Raw genomic sequence first — 14852 nt, forward strand, 5'->3', positions numbered from 1 at the left:
GGAGCAAGCCCAGCTACTCTGGACTCACGGGAAGACTGAGTCGATTAAACAAGTTTATCCAGGGGCTTGGGTGTCAAATAAGTTATAAAGGGGGAAAGTGTTAAATTAGAAGGTATTGGCCAGGCACGGTGGCTCATGCCTGTAATCCCAGCACCTTGGGAGGCTGAGGTAGGTGGATCACTTGAGGTCAGGAGTTTGAGACCAGCCTGGCCAACATGGTGAAACTCTGTCTCTACTAAAAATACAAAAAAATTAGCCAGGTGTGGTGGTGGGTGCCTGAAATCTCAGCTACTTGGGAAGCTGAGGCAGGAGAATTGCTTGAACCCAGGAAGCAGAGGTTGCAGAGAGCCGAGATCGCACTATTGCACTCCAGCCTGAGGGCTGCTGTGAGACTCCATCTCAGACTATATAAATAAATAAGAAATAAAATAAGAAGCTATTACGGGAAGTTGGGGTGAGGGGGACAAAAACACACCCATGATCATTTTTTTCCCTTTTTTAATGTTTCTTTTAGAAATAGGAATAGATGTGCAGGTTTGTCATATAGGTAAATGTGTTATGTGGGTGGGTTTGTTGTACAGATGATCTGATCACCCAGGTATTAATCTCAGTACCCACTGGTTATTTTTCCTAATCCTCTCCCTCTTCCCACCCTCCAGCCTCCAATAGGCTCCAGTGTGTGGTATTCCCTCTCTGCGTCCATGTGTCCTCATCATTTAGCTTCCACTTATAAATGAGGACATGTGGTATTCAGCTTCCTGTTCCTCTGTTAATTTGCTAAGGATAATGGTCTCTGGCTCCATCTATGTTCCTGCAAAGGACATGGTCTCATTGTTTTTATGGCTGCATAGTGTTCAAGGGTGTATTTGTACCACATTTGTTTTATCCATTCTATCACTGATGGGCATTTAGGTTGATTCCATGTCTTTGCTATTGTGAATAGTGCGGCAATGAACATACACACGCATATGTCTTTAGAGTAAAATTATTTATATTCCTTTGGGTATATATCCAGTAATGGGATTGCTGAATTGAATGGTAATTCTCTTTTTAGGTCTTTGAGGAGTTGCCACTCTGTCATCCACAATAGTTGAACTACTTTACACTCCCACAGATAGTGTATAAGTGTTCTTTTTTCTCTGCAACCTTACCAGCATCTGTTGTTTGACTTTTTAATAATCACATTCTGACTGGTGTGAGATGGCATCTCATTGTGGTTTTGATTTGCATTTCTCTAATGCATGATCCATTTTTTACGAATAAAAACTTTGTTCAATTTGAAATCATGTTTAATCTCATGGAGTCTTCTAACCAACCATATATTTTCCAGATTTTAGCTTCATTGAATTATTTTACCTGCCTCTATTTTTCCTTTTTGCTAAACCTTTTATGAAGGCTTTGATATTTTGCTTGCCTCTTTCCCAAAAGGAGGCATAGAGAATAAAAACAACAAACAGTCCATTAGTCTAACAGACCAATCCCAAACACTCAATGCATCATCAGGTTTTCCATAGGGCAGAGAATCTTTGAAGAAAGGAGGTAAAGGGAGTACCTGGCACACAGAATGCTCTGCCAAGTAAGCACTAAATAAATCTGTCCTCTTGGGTGGTGTTTTCATCTTCTTGTTTTATTGTTCTATGTCTCCGCAGGTCTCATGTTTCTCTCTTCTGACTGGTTGTCTTTATCGTGGACGCCGAGGTGTTCTCTGCCTTGACTAAAGATGAGTGATGTGAATCCACCCTCTGACACCCCCACTCCCTTTTCGTCCCCCTCCACTCACAGTTCTTATCTTTCACCCTGGACATTGTCTTGCTACCCTGGCTCCCCGTGTGAAAATGGGGTCATGCTGTACATGAAGCATGTGAGCAAGGAGGAGCTACAATGGTTCAAGCAGTTCTTACTGAATGAGCTCAATGCTGGCACCGTCCCTGTCACCTGGGACCAGGTCGAGACAGCCAGCTGGGCAGAGGTGGTTCATCTCTTGATAGAGCATTTTCCTGGACGGCGAGCTTGGGATATGACTTGCAAAATCTTTGCCATGATGAACTATGATAACATGTGGGTTTGGGTACACAGGGAGATGAATGGTGAGTGTTGATCTGGTGGATAAAGTGGGGGTGGGCTTGGCTGCTGGGCAGCTAACTAAATATTCTACTCACTACCCCTGTCACCTACTGGCCATCTGGGAGAAAATGCAAACAGTGGAGGCAGATAACGGATCCAACCCAAAGGCAAAGGCTGCCATGTGGGCATATTTTTTTTAAAATAACTTAAGTGAATACTGCTTATATGACATGAACATTAAGTGAAGACATAGAGGGCCAGGCACAGTGGCTCATGCCTGTAATCCCAGAAGTTTGGGAGACTGAGGTGGGTGGATCACCTGAGGTCAGGAGTTCAAGACCAGCCTGATCAACATGGAGAAACCCCATCTCTACTAAAAATACAAAAATTAGCCAGGCGTGGTAGCAGGTGCCTCTAGTCCCAGCTACTTGGGAGGCTGAGGCAGAAGAATCACTTGAACCCAGGAGGTGGCGGTTGTGGTGAGCCAAGATCTGCCGTTGCACTCCATCCCCGGCATCAAGAGCAAAACCGTGTCTCAAACAAACAAAAAAAAAGAAGACATAGAGAAGTAAAAAGTAAAATAGTGGAAAAACGTGTGCTGTGGAAACAGTAGGCAGAAGAAAGCTGGTATAGCTAGTGTGATGTCCACAGTGTTATATACAAAGCAAGAGGGTTAAAGATTTTAAAGGCCATCTTGCAGCAACAAAGGGTCAGTCCCACAAGAGAATATTGTAATCCTAAACCTCATCTTCAATATGTATAAAGCAGAGCTGGACTACACTAGTCCCCTTATCTAAGGTTTTGCTTTCTGAAATTTGTTACCTATGGTTAATCATGGCCAAAAATAGGTGAGTACAGTAAAGTGAGATATTCTGAGAAAGAGAGACCACACTTACATACCATTTATGATAGTAGAGTATTATCATTGTTCTATTTTATTAATCTCTTACTATACCTAATTTATAATTTAAACTTTTATCATAGGTAGGTATGTATTTATTTTTTGTACACTGCACTCCAGCCCTGCTCTGTCGCCCAGGCTGGAGTGCAGTGGTGCGATCTTGGCTCAGCGCAGCCTCCGCCTCCTCAGTTCAAGCGATTCTCCTGCCTCAGCCTCCCAAGTAGCTGGAATTACAGGCACGTGCTACCACGCCTGGCTAATTTTTTGTAATTTTAGTAGAGATGGGGTTTCACCATGTTAACCAGGATGACCTTGATCTCCTAACCTTGTGATTCACCCTCCTTGGCCTCCCAAAGTGCTGGGATTACAGGCATGAGCCACCGTGACTGGCCTGCAGTGAGATATTCTGAGAGAGAGAGAGAGAGACCACATTTACATACCATTTATAATAGTAGAGTATTATAATTGTTCTATTTCATTATTATTGTTAATTTCTTCCTGTACCTCATTTATAATTTAAACTTTTATCATAGGTAGGTATGTTTTTNCCAGACAACTTTATCCTCTGTAATTTTCAGAACCTAATACCTTTTAAAGTCTTTTCTCAATATTTTACTCATTACTCTCTTGATTGCGTTGTTTATTTTTTCTATTTTGAGATGGAGTCTCATTCTCTCACCCAGTCTGGAGTGCAGTGGTGCGATCTCAGCTCACTGCAAGCAACCTCCACCTCCTGCGTTCAAGCAGTTTTCCAGCCTCAGCCTCCCAGGTAGCTGGGATTACAGGTGCACACCACCAGCCTGGCTAATTTTTGTATTTTTAACAGAGACAGGGTTTCACCATGTTGGCCAGGCTGGTCTTAAACTCCCGACCTTGGGTGATCCACCTGCCTCAACCTCCCAAAGTGCTGGGATTACAGGTGTGAGCCAATGTGCCCGGCCTAGGTATGTATCTTAAAAACAGCATCTGTATGGTTCAGTACTATGCACAGTTTCAGATATTCACTAGGGATCTTGGAATCTAAACCCTGCAGAGAAGGGGGGACTACTGTATTTTTTAAAAAGTACACAAATCCAGAAACATGACAGAAGATATGAACCCACCTCTCCCAATAGCTGATGCTGTAAGGAGTCCGTCTCATCAGCAAAAATGGAGAAGACATCAGCTCCACAATTTTAAACGTAAGCAGTAGGAGGGTGGCTGCCCTGTGTCTCCTTAGCCACTGTCACCCCAGCAGCTGGCTCAGCACCTAGCGTGTCATCGGTGCTCAAATATTAGATGGCTAGAGAATACTTGATTGCGAAAAGGGACTTTCTTCTGATAAGGCAGCCCAGGAAGTCCTCTTTGAGGAAGTGGCGCTAAGGTTCGGACCTAACACATGAGGAAATAGCTGATCATGTGAGGAGGAGAGAGTGTCAATGGAAAGGAAAATCAGAGGGGACGGAAACCTCATGGCTCAGTGATAGAGAAAATCTTAGTGTTTAACAGAAAATGTTAATGTTTACTAAAACCTGATGAAAGCACACAGAGAGCCCGGGCCTGGTGGCTGATTCCTGAAATCCCTGCACTTTAGGAGGGGGAAGCGGGCAGATCACCTAAGGTCAGGAGTTTGAGACCAGCCCAGCCAACATGATAAAACCTTGTCTCTACTAAAAGTACAAAAAAAAAAAAAAATTAGCTGGATGTGGTGGCAGGCACCTGTAATCCCAGCTGTTCGGGAGGCTAAGGCAAGAGAATCGCTTGAACCCAGGAGGTGGAGGTTGCTGTGAGCCAAGTTCACGCCACTGCACTCCAGCCTGGGTGACAAAAGCAAAACTTTGTGTCAGAACACACACACACACACACAGACACACACACAGACACACTTGATCTTCATTATTCATGGATTCTGTATTCGTGAATTTGCCTACTCACTAAAATGCATTTTTAACCCCAAAATCGATAACTGACAGCACTTGCAAGATCACTCCCAGGAAGCAAAGCGGCAGAAACATTGAGCTGACTTCCCAGCTGAGGTCAGACAAGGCGACGCTCTACCTTCTGGCTTCAGCTCTCACCCTGTAAGCCACAGTCATTTCCACGTCTATCTGGTGCCACAGTTTTGTGCTTTGAGTTGGTGGCTTTGCTGTTTAAAGTAGCACTCAGAAGTGTGCATTTCAGTGTTTCTCAGGGCAAGTAGGCTGTGCCGTGCCTTAGGGAGAGAACACACCTGTTAGATGAGCTTCCTTCAGGTGTGGTCGGCCATGAACTCAATGTTAATCAACAATATATACTAAATAAGGTGTCTTTAAACAAAAACATGTGTGAAACAAGTTTTTCTATTGATTAGTCAATGAAAATCTAGTAACCAGAGATTAGCAGGAAACGAACCATGTATTTTCTTGGGAGCAATGGTTCAGTATTAGCTAATGTGGCGTTCACAAGAATGTTACAGGGCAGAACTGCCATACGTAACAAGAATCAATGACTACATGTGTATGTGTATACATAGTTAGACACATGTACGTACACATATGTGCACACATACTTATTAAACTAGAGGTGCCTTGGTATTCTTGGGGGATTGATTCCAGGCTCTTCCTCAAGGGTACTGAAAAAATTCGTGGGTGTTTAACTCCTTCATATAAAATGGCATCCTATTTGCATAGAACCTGTACACATCCTACCACAGACTTAAAATCACTCTCCCTGAACAGAGGTGGTGAGAGGGTGAGACTCTTCATCCCTGTGGCCTCTCCTGCCTTAAAACGGCCATTGGCTCATGCTGTCCCTGCTACGAAGGTCCTATCATTCCCATGGGACAGCCTCCTTTTCTCTGTTCCAGACATTCTACCTACCTTGGAGCTAGGGGACTTGAATGCAGCAGAAACACAAGTGAATCTGCAGGAAAAAGAATCTGGTATGTGTCTGCGTCATAACAGACCCTCTGGTGGAAAAATGGGCTGTGGATTGGGTTGAGCTGCTCAGTTCCTAACACAAGGCAGATTGTAAGTTACCATACCCAGTGTCTCTTCTACAATCAGAACTTAAGCAAAAAGAGGCCAGGCATGGTGGTTCACACCTGTAATCCCAGCACCTGGGGAGGCTGAGGCGGGTGGATCACCTGAGGTCAGGAGTTCAAGACCAGCCTGAGCAACATGGTGAAACCCCATCTCTACTAAAAATACAAAAATTAGCCAGGCATGGTGGTGGGTGCCTGTAGTCTCAGCTACTCCAGAGGCTGAAGCAGGAGAATGGCTCGAACATGGGAGGTGGAGGGTGCAGTGAGCTGAGATCATGCCACTGCATTCGCAGGTGACAGAGTAAGACTCTTTCTCAAAAAAAGACACAAACCATTAGCTCAGGGGTCCCCAGCCCTTGGGCCATGTACCAGTCCCAGTCTGTGACTGTTAGGACCTGGGCCACACACAGGAGGTGAGTGGCCAATGCTTCCTCTGTACTTACAGCTTCTCCCCATCACTCACATAACCCCCGAGCTCCACCTCCTGTCAGATCAGCAGTGGCATTAAATTCTCATAGGAACCCAAACCATGTCGTGAACTGTGCACACGCAAGGGATCTAGGCTGTGCGCTCCTGAAAATCTAATGCCTGATGATCTGTCACTGTCTCCCATCACCCCTGGATGGGACTGTCTGTTTGCAGGAAAACAAGCTCAAGGTTCCCAGTGACTCTACGTCATACTGAATTGTATAATTATTTCATTATATATAACAATGTAATAATAAGAGAACTAAGGTGCATGCTAATGTAATGCACTTGAATCATCCCCAAATCACCTCCCGCCACCTGGTCCATGGAAAACTTACGTGCCACTTGGGGACCGCTTCAATAGAGTGTGTCTCTTCTCCCAGGTTTTTCTTTTTTTTGAGACAGAGTCTCACTCTGTTACCAGGCACCAGGCTGGAGTGCAGTGGCGTGATCTTGGCTCACTGCAGTCTCCGCCTCTCAGGTTCGAGCAATTCTCCTGCCTCAGCATCCTGAGTAGCTGGGACTACAGGTGTGCGCCACCACACCCAGCTAATTTTTGTGTTTTAGTAGAGATGGGGTTTCACCATGTTGGCCGGGATGGTCTCAATCTCTTGACCTCATGATCCGCCTGTCTCAGCCTCCCAAAGTGCTGGGATTGCAGGCATTAGCCACCGTGCCCGGCCCTTTTTTTCTTTTTTTTTTTAAACACAGTTTCACTCTGTCACCCAGGCTGGAGAGCAGTGGCGTGACCTCAGCTCACTGCAACCTGTGCCTCCTGGGTTCAAGCAATTCTCCTGCCTCCCCCTCCTGAGTAGCTGGGATTACAGGTGTGCACCACCACACCCAGCTAATTTTTGTATTTTTAGACATGGCAAGATTGAGGCTTAGAGAGTCTGACTGGCTCAAGGTCTTTAAGCTAATAATAAATAGACCTTGGGCCTCTAGAAAGCCTTCTCCTACCTGTCAGCCAGGGATCTAGTGAGAACCAGGCATCGTCTCTGTCTTTGTGAAGTTTATAGTTGAGGGAAGGAGAGAGGTAGGGAAGAAGAATAACAAATTGGGATGAAGGTTTGTGATAGATCTTATTAACTGTTTGCCCAAACAATTCTACCTTCTGTGTTAACAGAACCCAGTTTTATTTATGAATAACATGTGCCCAGCCCTATCGGGTTTTGCCATGTTGGCCAGGATGGTCTTGAACCCCTGACCCCAAGCGATCCACCCCCCTCAGCCTCCCAAAATGCTGGGATTACAGGCATGAGCCACGGCACCCGGGCCTCCCAAGTATTTCTGATTTGAATGCAGACAACACAGCTAACACTATAGCAGGTGTCTTCTCTCTGTGAGGCAAGACATACAAAGAAAGGGCTGAGGGAATTGTGATGCTGCCAGTCCTGAAACTATGGTGCCACTCGACCGAATTTCAACAGCCTTACGCCCGCCAGGCTTCTTGTATAGAAGGCAGTCCTTGTTTGTTTAAGGCATTTCAAGTTGAGTTTTCTGTTCGTTGCTCCTTCCTAAATGATGCAGCAGCATCAGGAAATGTATTTCACTTATGCAAGGGCCTCACAGGGCTTCAAGTGGACCCCGAGACTGGTGTTTTTTTCTTTTTACCGTTTTTTTTTTTTTTTTTTTTGAGATGGAGTTCTCACTCTGTGGCCCAGGCTGCAGTGCAGTGGCATAACCTTGGCTCACTGCAACCTCCGTCTCCTGGGTTCAGGTGATTCTCCTGCCTCAGCCTCCTGAGTAGCTAGAATTACAGGCTCCCACTGTCACTCCCAGCTAATTTTTTGTATTTTTAGTAGAGATGCGGTCTCACTATGTTGGTCAGGCTGGTCTCGAACTTCTGACATCAGGTGATCCGCCCACCTCAGCCTCCCAAAGTGCCGGGATTATAGGCGTGGGCCACCGCGCCCGGCTGAGGTGGTTTTCTTACTGCTCTGTTAGTTCCCACAATCAATTCTAATGTTGCACCCTTTATTTCTCTCCTCTCACAAATCTAGATAAAATATGGCACTACAAATGGAACGTGATAGAAAAGTGTTCTCCCATATGGGACAATTCAACGTGGCCCGGAAACTGCAGGGACTTCTTGTACCAAGGCGTGTGCAGACATGAGGAGTACTTACCGTGTCTGCTTCTGCCCAGGAGACCGCAGGGTAGGCAGCCCAGGACCGTGGTCATCCAGGGAGCTCCTGGGATTGGAAAAACAACCCTGGCCAAAAGGGTGATGTGTGAGTGGGCCAGAAACAAGTTCTACGCCCACAAGCCCTGGTGCGCTTTCTACTTCCATTGCCAAGAGATGAACCAGACAGCGGAGCAGAGCTTCTCGGAGCTGATGCAGCACAGGTGGCCCGGATCTCAGGACCTCGTGTCAAAGATTATGTCCAAACCAGACCAGCTTCTGCTCCTCTTGGATGGCTTTGAAGACTTCACATCTGCCCTCATTGACAGATCGGAGGATCTGAGTGAAGACTGGAGGAAGAAATTGCCTGGGTCTGTCCTGCTGAGCAGTTTGCTGAACAAAAGTATGCTTCCAGAGGCCACGCTGCTGATCATGATAAGATCTACCTCTTGGCAGACATTTCAGCCCTTGCTGAAGTCTCCCTCTCTCGTAACCCTTACGGGGTTTAATACGACGGAAAAAATCAAGTATTTCCGGGCCTATTTTGGACACACGAAGGAGGGAGAGGACGTCTTGAGTTTTGCCATGGAAAACACCATTCTCTTCTCCATGTGTCAGGTCCCTGTGGTTTGCTGGATGGTCTGTTCTTGTCTGAAACAGCAAATGGAGAGAGGACACGAGCTCACACAGGCATGTCCAAACGCCACCTCTGTGTTCGTCAGGTATCTTTCTAGCTTGTTATCAATCAGAGCTGAGAACTTTTCCAGAAGGACCCACCTCCAACAGCTAGAAGGTCTGTGTGGCTTGGCCGCAGATGGTGTGTGGCACAGAAAATGCATGTTTGGTAAAAAAGATCTCGAAAGAGCAAAGATGGACCAGACGGGAGTCGCCACGTTCCTTGGCGTGAATATTCTTCGGAGAATTGCAGCTGAGGAGGACCGCTATGCCTTTACCCTCTTGATTTTTCAGGACTTTTTTGCGGCCTTGTTTTATGTTCTCTGTTTCCCACAAAGACTCAAAAACTTTCATGTTTTGAACCACGCAAATATCCAGCACCTGCTAGCGGGTTACTGCGGAGGCAAACACTCTCTCTCACACATGGGGCTTTTCTTATTCGGCCTTCTAAACAGGGCCTGCACTCCCATCGTGGAACACTCGTTCAGATGCAGGGTGTCTTTTGGAAACAAGAGGAAACTGCTGAAAGTCATCCCTCGGTTGCATAAATGTGACCCACCTCCTCCGTGCTGTGGGGTTCCACAGTTATTCTACTGTCTGCATGAAATCCAGGAGGAAGCCTTCATGTGCCAAGCCCTAGATAGTTATCATAAAGCTGTTTTGAGAATTGTCAAGAATAAAGACATTCAAGTGTCTGCTTTTTGCCTTAAGCACTGTCGAAATTTGCAGGAGATGGAGCTGGCTGTCACCCTGAACTTCGTGAACGTGTGGAAGCTCAGCTCCGGTTCCCATCCTGGCTCTGAGTAAGTGCTTCCATCTCTCCTTGGGTAGCCCACCCTACCGGGGGGTGGGAGGAAGCGGGGGCTCGGCTACAGGCTCCTGGGCGTTTAGGGGTCAATCCGCAAACATTTCTGATCTCTTCCCTAGTCCAGTTTGTGCAGTACTTCTGTTGTGGGTGGTTTTTTTGTTTTTTTGGGGTTTTTTTTGACAGAATATTGCTCTATTGCCCAGGCTGGAGTGCAGTGGCACAATCTCAGCTCACTGCAACCTCCGCCTCCTGGATTTAAGCGATTCTCCTGCCTCAGCCTCCCGAGTAACTGGGATTACAGACAGGTGCCACTGCACCCAGCTGATTTTGCCATTTTTAGTAGAGACAGGGTCTCACCATGTTGGCCAGGCTAGTCTCGAACTCCTGACCTCAGGTGATCTTCCCGCCTCGGCCTCCCAAAGTGCTGGGATTATAAGCATGAGCCACTGTGCCTGGCCAGTACTTCTGTTTTTGTTTGTTTGTTTGTTTGGTTTTGTTTTGTTTGGTTTGGTTTTGAGAGGGAGTCTTGCTCTGTTGCCAGACTGGAGTGCAGTGGCGCAATCTTGGCTCACTGCAACCTCCGCCTCCTGGGTTCAAGAAATTCCCCTGCCTCAGCCTTCCGAGCTGCTGGGACTACAGGTGCATGCCGCCACACCCAGCTAATTTTTCATATTTTAGTAGAAACTGGGTTTCTCCATATTGGCCAGGATGATTTCGATCTCCTGACCTCGTGATCCACCCACCTCAGTCTCCCAAAGTGCTGGGACTACAGGTGTGAGCCACCATGCCCTACCAGTACTTCTGTTTTGAGACAAACGTGTATCTACGGTGACTAGCTGTCCCAGTTTGTTTAGCATCCAGGAGATTTCTGGGATCCAGGACTTTCAGTTTTACTGCCAGGACTAAAAGTGTTCCTGGGATATAGGACTTCCCTTGCTAAACCTGGGAGAATCCTGCGCATAGTGAGACATGCTGTTCACCCTCCTTGCCTCAGTCCTGCATGCACATATACATGGAACCTTGCTTCATCTATCCCTCCTACTTTTTTTTTTTTTTTGGACACAGAGTCTCTTTCTGTCACCCAAGACTGCAGTGGTACAGTCATGGCTCACTGCAACCTCCACCTCCTGGTCTCAAATGATTCTCCCACCTCAGCCTCCCAAGTATCTGGAATCACAGACATGCACCACTATGCCTGGTTAATTTTTTTTTTTTTTTTTTTGTAGAGAAGAGGTTTCCCTACATCACCAAGGCTAATCTCCAGCTCCTGGCCCCAAGCAACCTTCCCACCTTGGCCTCCCAAAGCACTGGAATTACAGGCGGGAGACACTGTGCCCAGCCTCCCTCCCACCTTTGTGTATCAGAAGCTTTTGGTCTCAAGTAAAGTGCTCTCCAGTGGAACTTAACGTGATGATGGAAACATCCTGTGTCCGTCTTGTCCAATGTGGGAACCACTGGCTACATGCAACCACTGAGCTCTTGGAATGTGGCTGGTGTGACCAAGCAAAGGAATGTTTAAGTTAGATTTAATGTTAATGAATTTAAACGTAAATAGCTACCGTATCGGGCAGCACACCTCTACAGCATCTTTTTCCTTAAGTAAAAACATCTTTTCCATCTTGAATTAAAAGAAACAGACTGGGTGCGGTGGCTCACACCTGTAATCCCAGTACTTTGGGAGGCCGAGGCAGGTGGATCACTTGAGGCCAGGAGTTCAAGACCAGGCTGGTCAACATAGTGAGATCCCATCTCTACTAAAAATACAAAAATTAGCTGGGCGTGGTGGTGGGCACCTGTAATCCCAGATACTCAGGAGGCTGAAGCAGGAGAATTGCTTGAACCTGGGAGGCGGAGGCAGAGTGAGCTGTGTTCAGACTATTACACTCCAGCCTGGGTGGCAGAGTGACCCCCTGTCTCAAAAAAACAAATAAAAATTAAAAATAAAAGCAACTTCCTTTTTTCCAAGTCATGGGAAAATACAGGGCTCTTACTTGAGGCCATGTGTCTCCCCGGAATGACATGAAAAGTCTCGCGATGGTTTTTCTGAGTGTTTCATTTAAATGAGGATGTCTTAGAGTCACCAGAGACCTATGGCCCTAACCAGGGTTGAGAGCACCAGCCCTGGGTTTCCTGGTCGGTTTTCTCTGGTTTAACGATGAGGCGTTGGCTCTTCTTTCTCCCGTGTAGAGCACCAGAGAGCAATGAGCTCCTTCACTGGTGGCAAGACTTATGCTCTGTGTTTGCCGTGAACAAGAAGCTGGAAGTCCTGACTCTGACCAGCAGTGCTTTACAGCCTCCTTTTCTGAAGGCTCTTGCTGCCGCACTGAAGCACCCTCAGTGCAAACTTCAAAAGCTACTGTGAGTATGACACACATCCCACTGGAAGGAATTCTGTGGAGAGCGTCTGTTTCCATCCACTTTCTTCCTTCCCTCTCCACTCACACTAGACTTCCCGAAGGCAACATGTCCAGCCTTGGGTGGAGGGTGCGGGAGGATTGAGTCGTGGGGTGCTCGGTGGGGGAAACCACAAACTGGAGCCAGCCTGCCAGCTTGACCTGTCACTAAGTTCTATTAGGTAGGTGCAAATGTAATTGTGGTTTTTGCCATTAGTGGCAAAAACTACAAAAGCTACTGTGAGTATAACACAAATCCCACTGGAAGGAATTCTATGCAAGGAAGTCTTTGCCATTGGTGGCAATAACTGCAATTACATTTGCACCAGCCTAATACCTCTGTGTCATTAAGTGAGTCATGTATACCATGAGTCATGGGATTCCTGGCACCTCCCTGGTGCACTTCAACGCATCCCTCCATCAAATGATCAGCCCGGTGCCGTGGCTCACACCTATTTGCTTCAGCTCGGGTGTTCAAGACCAGTCCCAGCTACTTGGGAGGCTGATGTGGGAGGATCACCTGAGCCCAGGAGGCAGAGGTTGCAGTGATGGTGAGCCCTGATCGGGTCACTGCACTCCAGTCTGGGCGACAGTGAGACCCTGTCTCAAAACAAACAACAATAAATAAAACTAAATGACCATTATGACAGGAAGAGTAAGCATAGTCCTGCATGAAAAGCCTGTAGGACCATGCCTGAAGCGGGATCAGCACTGCATAACCCAGGGTGAGGTTGTTACTCTGGAGGGACATCGCCTTACAGAAGCCATGTGCTATCTAAGCACTGCGTACAGTTCACCGCTGTGTTCCTCTGAAGTGTTGATATGTACTATAATTCCCTTTTTTTGAGACAGAGCCTTACTCTGTTGCCCAGGCTGGAGTGCAGTGCTGCAGTCTCAGCTCACTGCAACCGCCCCCTCCCAGGTTCAAGTGATTCTCCTGCCTCAGCCTCCAGAGTAGCTGGGATTACAGGCATGCACCACCGTGCCCAGCTAATTTTTGTATTTTTAGTAGAGACCGGATTTCACCATGTTGGCCAGGCTGGTCTTGAACTCCTGACCTCAAGTGATCTGCCTGCCTCAGCCTCCCAAAGTGCTGGGATTTCAGGGGTGAGCTGCCATGCCCGGCCCCCATTTTTTAGCAAAGTGAGAGCTGGAGAGGTTAATCGATTTGTCTGAGATACTGTCTGACAAGCCTTCAGAAAGCACTCCACCACAGACGGCCTGGAGTTCATCTTCTTCAGTCACACTCTGTGCTTGTCTAACACACCACCATCAGCAGTGCCCTGCGTGGGGTAAGCCTCACCAGAGACGGCACGTTTGAACTGGGTTGGGAAGGATGAGATTTACATGCAGGAGGGGAAACACTATTTCATTTTTTGTTTCAGGTGGGTTCTTGCTTTCCTGCCCAGGCTGGAGTGCAGTGGCAACATCATGGCTCACTGCAACCTTGACCTCCTGGGCTCAAGCAATCCTCCCACCTCAGCCTGCCAGGTAGCTCGGACCACAGGCATGTGCCACCATGGCACAGCTGATTTTTTTTTAATGTTTTATAGAGACAAGCTCTCCCTATGTTGTCCAGGCTGGTTTCAAACTGATCTGAGGTGATTCACCTGTCTCAGCCTCCCAAAGTGCTGGGATTATAGGTGTGAGCCACCACAACCAGCCACTATTTTGAATGAGGTAAGAATGAACATGTATGCAATGCCTACTGTCTGCTAGGCTATCTTAAGTCCTTAGCATATGAATGCTCTTAAGACTCACCCCAAGAAGTAGGTGTCCTTTTTTCACGGATGAAGACAGCGAGGCATGAGTTGCATCATTACTAAGCAGTAAAATCTGGCTCCAGAATCAGTTCTCTTAGCCACTACTCCACACTCTATCTCTCCAGGGTTTTTAAGATCCAAAAACCCAATAATTCGCTTTGTGAACCCCTGGCCCCTTCCTTGACATAAGCCACCAGGCATCACATGAGCCCTGGCCATTATCAGATATATTTTCTCTCCTATTACAATAGCTGTTATTCGCTCCTGCTCACAAGGGCCTACTATGTGACAAGCACTGGGCTGAGAATTTAATGGGATTAATTCTCACAGCCATCCTAAGGAGAAAATGTCTTACGCGCTCCCTTGTAGACCTGAAACTGAACTTCAGAGAGATTAAGAGACTTGTGTAAGATGGCGTAATAAGGGATGTTGAGCTGAGATGAGAACTCAGTGTTTTTTTTGTTGTTGTTTTGTTTTTTTTTTTGAGACAGAGTCTCTCTCTCTCTCTTGCCCAGGGTGGAGCACTGTGGCGTGATCTCGGCTCACTGCAGCCTCCGTCTCCTGGGTTCAAGTGATTCTCCTGCCTCAGCCTCCTAAGTAGCTGGGACTACAGGCACGCACCACCACACGTGGCTAATTTTTGTATTTTTAGTA

At 46.9% G+C, this 14852-nt stretch overlaps 1 protein-coding gene across 1 annotated transcript in view; it reads left to right on the plus strand.

The window, feature by feature from the left end:
* The first annotated feature begins 1720 nt into the window (after positions 1-1720).
* The window catches only part of NLRP8 (NLR family pyrin domain containing 8), a 41195-nt gene continuing 28063 nt past the window's right edge, over positions 1721-14852 (plus strand). Inside the window, exons 1-4 of the mRNA XM_017546518.2 lie at positions 1721-2087; positions 5790-5864; positions 8438-10037; positions 12230-12400. Of these exons, the coding sequence (XP_017402007.2) occupies positions 1721-2087; positions 5790-5864; positions 8438-10037; positions 12230-12400 (2213 nt within the window). The remainder of the gene's footprint in view (positions 2088-5789; positions 5865-8437; positions 10038-12229; positions 12401-14852) is intronic.

This window comes from Cebus imitator, unplaced genomic scaffold (assembly GCF_001604975.1).
Source record: "Cebus imitator isolate Cc_AM_T3 unplaced genomic scaffold, Cebus_imitator-1.0 Scaffold190, whole genome shotgun sequence".
Taxonomy (NCBI): Eukaryota; Metazoa; Chordata; class Mammalia; order Primates; family Cebidae; genus Cebus; species Cebus imitator.